We start from the raw sequence: 6952 nt of genomic DNA, 5'->3' as shown, positions 1-6952 counted from the left end.
ATCTTCGGGAGTAGGGCTTCGAAGATGCTGGCTCACCGAAAATGCTGATCACGTCCCCACGGAACTCCTTCAGACATTTCGGGGCCGATGTGGAGGTACTCATCCCACATGTCTGCCGCGCCTCCGTAGGCCAACTGCCTGATTGCCGCCGTGCACTTTTGGATAAGGGTGTGGCCGAGGTGCTGTCGGCCGCATCGTGCCTGAAGCGGAAACACATATATTGACGCTCCAATGTCCTAACGATGTGCATAAACAACTCCTGCGCATTCGAAGCGCCGCCGGAACATGTTGGCGGGAAGCTGCGGGTACTATGTACCGCTCCATCCCGCGGTTCATGTAGGCCTCCATAGCCTCGTTCATCCTCCGTTCGTACTCCTCAGGATCCCCACCACTACCGCTACCGCTACCACCCGCGTGATCCATCGCTCGATGATACTCTTGAACAGAAAGTTAGAGAGAGAAAACTCGTTAAAACAAGTGGTGCAAATGAAAATAAAATGAAAATCGCGTTTATATATGATTTAAAAAAAAAAAAAAAAATCTAAAAATCGGCGGCTGGCCGATCGGGCCTCCACAATGGCGGCTAGCCGATCGGCTAGCGTTTCGGCCAGCGACGAGCGATCGGCGAGCCCACGCCGATCCGCTCGCCGATTTTGCGCTGGCCGACTGCAATGGTTCGGCTAGCCGATCGGCCAGCGCGACGAATCGGCTAGCCGGTCGCTAGCCGACCATTGCGGATGCTCTAAAAGCAAAGAAAATTGGAGTAGAAATTTATGGAAACGAAGCACCTGACCTTAGTGCTATGCAATTCGTGCTGACCTCACACGACCATAGTTCTATCAATGCGATTTGGATTGTCAGTGTCATTGCAATTAAGCGAAGATCTGAATACTGAACAACGCCGACTTCGAAGCGCCGGTGTTTTTACCGAACTACTCAAAATCACTGCATTGCGGCTCCAACACACACGGCACACAGTGGGGAAGCGGCATCAATGGATCCTTTCATGAAATAAGCCAGTAAGCTCAGAGAACAAGCCGCCAAGCAGTACCAGGTTTTCGACCGATTGAATTTTTGCATTTCATTTTTGGACTTCAATTAAAAAATGTTCACTGATAACCGTTGATGAGTTAATTAGCTTAATTGTGAGCTTTCTCTTTCAAATTGTAGGCTGTGGTAAAGCAGCTCGGCGGCAGTGGCTATGGAAGTTCGGAGGTTATGGGTATTGATGAGGATGAGATGCAGATGCATCATCAATTGCACAGATGTACTCGATCCGGAAGGGTAATTATTTTGCCATTGCTGAACTATGCATTGGAGTTATTAGCTTTTCCTTAATTGTAATGTTTTCGTGTGTAATCGAGGAACATCGATTATGCTGTTGTATAGGAGTACATATCAGATATTGAAGATGATTATTGGAGTACATGTTTTATGCATCAATAGGTAACTTGCCGGTGTGTTTTGTTATATTACCGAATATGGAGAGTGCAATGTTATTGATGGAAAATTCTGTTTCTTTCTAACCATAGTGATTGAGTTTATCATATAGCTTCTGTCTTTTGCTGTTATGATTCCAGATTTTCAGTTTCAGAGTGCTTATTGAGAAAACTGATTTCAACTAACTTACAAGATCGTTATGTATTAGAAAGAAGGGTTTAACTCTTAAAATTCTTGAGGTACTATTCTAGATTTTTATCTCTATTCTGATATCATGCTTTCTGGAACATGATTACTTATGAGGGTTCTGTAAAGACTTCCAAGCTAATTTAAAGGTTTAGTACAGTATTTGTCATCTAATTTCTACTCCCTTTTACCCCTCCTTACCTGAGTCAAGCGTCATTGGTGTTTCCTTTCCCATTTATGTTATATCCTTATTTCGTTATTCATTGTTGAGTCAAGGGCCATTGGGTTTAGGATATTTTAGTTTTGTCAAGTTCTTGTGAATATGTTTTGTAATGCCAACCTGCAGTCAAAGTAAAGCTTAATGCAGTTGAAGACATGCATGAGATTTAGTTTGGAGTTTAATTGGATCTCGACCTTCAATAACTACTTGAAGAGTAATCTCATTTTCTTGTCACGGCCATGTCTAGAAACAATCATGCTTTTCCTTTTGCAGGAGTTTCAGAAAGAGTTATCTTACTTTCACTGCTCTAGGCTATAAACATATAGAAGCTGGCGGGTGGACGGCGAGGCAAGGCGTGCCGGCGAACTGTGTCGTCGGGCAAGCGAAGGGAGGGAGGGAGGCGGGGCGGGCGTCTTTCAGCGCCGCCACTCTCTACTCCTCATCGCCGTCGCCGCTGCCGCCGCCGCCCGTGGTATCTGAGCCCACGTCGGAACCCGCTAGCACGAGGGAGGGAGGGAGTGTGGAGGAAGCAAGTGGGTGGTGAATCAGGGCGGTGGACGGCAAGGCAAGGCGTGCCGGCGAACTGTGTCGTCGGGCAAGCGAAGGGAGGGAGGGAGGCGGGGCGGGCGGCGGCGCGTAGCAGGCCGTGAGAGATTCGCAAGAAAAAAAAAGGAGAAGAAGAAACGGAGAGGAAGGAGAAAAACTGGCGAGGCAGCGGCGGTGGCGAAGGTGACGGCGGTGGTCGGAGGAAAGAGAGATGAGGAAAGGAGAGGGCGGCGGTGGGCAGCTGCTGGCCGAGAGTGTTATGAAGTGTGGCGTAGTGGCGAGTGTGGAGGAAGCAAGTGGGTGGTGAATCAGGGCGGTGGACGGCGAGGCAAGGCGTGCCGGCGAACTGTGTCGTCGGGCAAGCGGAGGGAGGGAGGGAGGCGGGGCGGGCGGTGGCGCGTAGCAGGGCGGAAGGATTGGGGTACCGTTGAGGGAGAGAGAGAAATCAGGCGCATGTTTTAGGGTTTCATGGAATACTATTAGTTATTGTATTCTAATTGGGCTATAATTTTGGGCTTTTAATATAGCATATAATTTGTGTTCATATAGGAGTAGTATATAATTAATGTTCTTTTTAATTTTAATTGTAGACTTTGTATAAACTTATATACGATAAAAGTTAGAACAAAGTATTTAAGATAATAAAGGAAGAAGAACACTCCATCCCACTTTTTTTTAAGTTATATACGAAGAGAGAAGAGATAATTGAATTATTTGTTATAGAAACCAATTTTGGATTAGGATAATATATTAATTGATTTTCATAATTTTAGCAATGTATTATTATTATTATTATTATTATTATTATTATTATTATTATTTGATTTATTTTTATTTAAGATAACTGTTCTTACTGTCTTTCTTTCAGTTCTTCTAAAAGAATTCATGATATCCATTTGCTTTATTAGTTTATTACAATAAATATTGTGATATATGCAACATTATTGTTAGAAATTTGACCACTAGGATAAATAATAAAATGAATTATATTTCATGCATATTTGGATAAAGATAATACTGATCAATTATTTAAATTACAAAATACTGTATAAATAATCGAAACTGGTGAATTATTTATTCCTTCAAATAGTTTGTTTTTTTTATTCTTCTGTAAATGGTAGTATTACATTTTTTTTATTTGTATGTCTTATTTTTTTTCATCCACACATTTCCTCTTTTGTTATTTCTTTTATTTTATATTACACTCATATCAAATATTAAAATAGTATACAATCGTCTGCTAAAATATGAAATGTTTCATTGAGAGTGGCTTGAGAGAAGTACAAGTGTACAAATATTTTTTTGTTGTTGTGTTTAATATTACAAATACTTATTTTATTTAGTTCTTATCTGTAAAAATATTTTTATACTTATTTACTCTATATTCTTTATTTTAAATTAATATATCTTCATTATTTAAAAATATTTTGTCCTGTGCACATATAGCTCAGTGGATTGGACCTGTGCCTTCTAAATGCATAGTTTCCTGCTTTCTCTACCTTTTTCTCTACTCACAAAGGAGCTCCAAGTGACAGCACATTTGAATTGAAGGACTTGATTGCTGATGATTTTCGGATATGGTTCATTTCCAATTTGGAGAATACATATGTATTCTAATTGTGAAAACGTACATAATTTTCTAACTCTAATCATGTGCAAATATAAAAAAAATATTTAATTCTCCAACTCTAATAATGTACACAAATTTACCCTGATCTTCATCACACGTTTCTTATCTATATTACCATATCTATTAACTGTACATTTACTTTGTTCTTCATCACACATTCCTTATCTATATTTCCCATCTTGTATTATTCTTTCCCTTTTTTTTTCATATATGATCACTGGTGAAACAATCAGAGCTTGGAACTGTTGCAATGGCAGAGGCAGTGGTGACGATTGCTCTTGAAACCATCCGTGATTTGCTATTGGAAGAGGGAAGGTTTTTAGTTGGCGTGGCTGATCAAGTGAAGGAGCTCGAGTGGCAGCTCAAAGAGATGAAGTGTTTCCTAGAAGACGCTGATAAAAGACGACATGAAAGCAGAACAATCTCTAATTGGATCTCCGAGATCAGAGATCTCGTCTATAGATCTGAATCCGCCATTGAAAGACACGCAGCTTATCAAGTTTATTCCAGGAGAAGAGGCCTCAAGCAGTTCGTCCGCAAATATTCCTGCATTTTGACAGATTGCTACTCACTCCACCAATTAGGCTTATAAAATAATTATACTGTTTCAAGATAATAAAAAACAGTGGTAAGGGATGTTTGGCTAAGCTTATTTTGGATTGCTCTATATTCGAATACATTTCAAATTATAACAATCTATATTCTTCGAACAACTTGGAACTTTTTTAGAAGAACTTATAATCCCAGTCAAACACCTTCTTAGTCAATTTCACTTTTCAGTTGATCATCATTTATTATTGCTTCAATATGCAGACTTTGCAATTGATGAAAGATTTGAGAAAATTGGAACAAATGGTGCGGAAATGTGGGTATTTGCCATTGGCAATTTCTTTACTCGGTGGGGTTTTGAGAAAGGAAAGTTCGATTGTTGAGTGGGAATTAGTAAATAAGGATATTAAAGAAGCCATATATGGAGATGAAAAGCAGATTGATGGAGTGCTAAATTTAAGCTATGAAAGTCTACCCTATTATTTGAAACCTTGCTTTCTCTATATGGGTATATTTAACGAGGACGAAACCATATCTGCTTGGCGTCTATATAAGATGTGGATAGCACAAGGCATGATTTCTTATGAGAATATTGGAGACAAGAAGGAAAGTTTAGTGGACATTGCTGAGTTGTACTTAAATGAGTTGGCCTCCAGGTCCATCGTGCAAGTTGAAATTGTGTTTGCTTATGATGCTGCAAATAGAAGTCAAAAATTTTATGCATGCAAACTTCATGACGTAGTACGAGAACTGTGCTTGAAGTTGGGGAAAAGGGAGGATTTTGGTGTGCAGAGTTTGGAGTATCAAGGCGGGAAACTTAGTAGCGTACTGCGCGAAGCGTTCTTGCATATGAAAATACAACAATTTGCTATCGATTTCAAAATTGAAGTTAATCACGAGCTTACAATAGCATGTGGAGAAGATAATAGCAAGCATATAAGGTCTCTTCGATTATCCAATCTCATAAAATCGAATGATGTTGAGTATCCCCCAGTAAGTATAGTTGATTTTCAAAAATTCAAATTGCTGAGAGATCTAGTTATCGTGAGATTCAAATTTGCAGGAGGGAAGTTACCAAGAGGAATCACTAATCTTGTTCACCTCAGACGCTTGTGTTTACAACAATGTGAACTTGATAAGCTACCGTCTTCCATTGGGAATTTGGTATACATGGATATCCTTGATTTAGGATACTCAAGGAATGTTGAAATTCCTAATGTTTTTAAGGAGATGTTGCGATTAAAACACTTGATTTTCCCAGACTATGGAAATGAAAAGGTTGGAAATTATCGAATAAGATTGCATGAGGGAGTAGATGAGCTAGAGACTCTACAAAACTTAGATAGTAGATTTCATGAATTTAATTGTGTTCGCAAAATGAAAAATCTCCTACGTTTTGCAGCAAGAATACATGATAATGGAACCTTGTCAGCTATCATGAATGCCATTATGAACTGGAACAAGATAGTAGCTTGTAAACTTTATATTGAAGACAGGTGCGACTTAACAACAGAGAAAATGCTGGAGAAGGCTTTGACATGTCCCAATCTTCATATTTTGTGGATTAGTTCTAAGTTAGGGAAGTTAGGGAAGGTGCTAGCAGAGTGTGGGAGTGACTTGATGAGTTCTAAACTTAGGTTTTTGGATTTGTTTGGATCCGAGATTGAAGATGATCCAATGGGGATACTGGGAAAGCTTCCTTGCTTAATATGTTTGCGATTATATTGGGAATCATTTGTTGGGGAGGAGATGACGTGTCCAGCAAACAGTTTTCTCTGGCTCGAGAGGCTAACATTGAAAAGTTTACCAAAGTTGAGGGAGTGGAGAGTGGAGGCAGGAGCCATGCCCCTTCTCTCTAAATTAACGATCGGAGACTGTTCTTGTCTGGAGATGGTTCCAGAGGGATTGAGCGGCATTTCTACCCTTCAGACTCTTGTAATTAAACAAATGCCGAAATTGAGAGAAAGGGTATCACCATCAGGACAGGATTTCCACAAAGTCTCCCATGTCCCTTCAATTCGTATCAAGGACTAGTCTTCACCCAGGTGTCTCATTTCTCACATTTTTCTTTTTTCAGTTTTGATGTGTTTTCAATTGCATCGATTTGATGGTTTGTTAAACTCTAATCCTGTCATTATGTTTTTATTTTCATTCAGCAGTATTCATAACAATTAACGGAGAACTCATTGCTAGTTTACAGGTTAAATAACTGATCGTCACTCACTTTTGGTGCTTAAAGAAAACATTTTACCTTCTCTAAAGGTATATTCCTTGGTAAGGTCTTTTGGTGCATAAAGAAAACATTCTTTCTCTTAAGGGTACATTCGTTGGTGAGGTCTTTAATAAACCTCAACTCTTCGTAAGATTGTATCGCCTTTTAT

At 39.6% G+C, this 6952-nt stretch overlaps 1 protein-coding gene across 1 annotated transcript; it reads left to right on the top strand.

Annotated features, from left to right (window-relative positions):
- The first annotated feature begins 4272 nt into the window (after positions 1-4272).
- Positions 4273-6605, top strand: LOC125195422 (disease resistance protein RPP8-like). Its single transcript, XM_048093572.1, has 2 exons — positions 4273-4521; positions 4836-6605. Exons 1-2 carry the CDS (start codon positions 4273-4275, stop codon positions 6603-6605), a joined length of 2019 nt encoding a protein of 672 aa, XP_047949529.1.
- Positions 6606-6952: the final 347 nt, after the last annotated feature.

Source organism: Salvia hispanica, chromosome 6 (genome assembly GCF_023119035.1).
Source record: "Salvia hispanica cultivar TCC Black 2014 chromosome 6, UniMelb_Shisp_WGS_1.0, whole genome shotgun sequence".
Taxonomy (NCBI): domain Eukaryota; kingdom Viridiplantae; phylum Streptophyta; class Magnoliopsida; order Lamiales; family Lamiaceae; genus Salvia; species Salvia hispanica.
The sequence above is the reverse complement of the archived record's forward strand: the minus strand, read 5'-3'. Positions and strand labels throughout refer to the sequence as shown.

Excerpts from the sequence above, each read along its gene's own strand:
- LOC125195422 (XM_048093572.1), top strand. The coding sequence starts at position 4,273 with ATGGCAGAGGCAGTGGTGACGATTGCTCTTGAAACCATCCGTGATTTG. Across the intron at positions 4,522-4,835 it reads AAAGACACGCAGCTTATCAA|ACTTTGCAATTGATGAAAGA; the intron begins GTTTATTCCAGG and ends TTCAATATGCAG.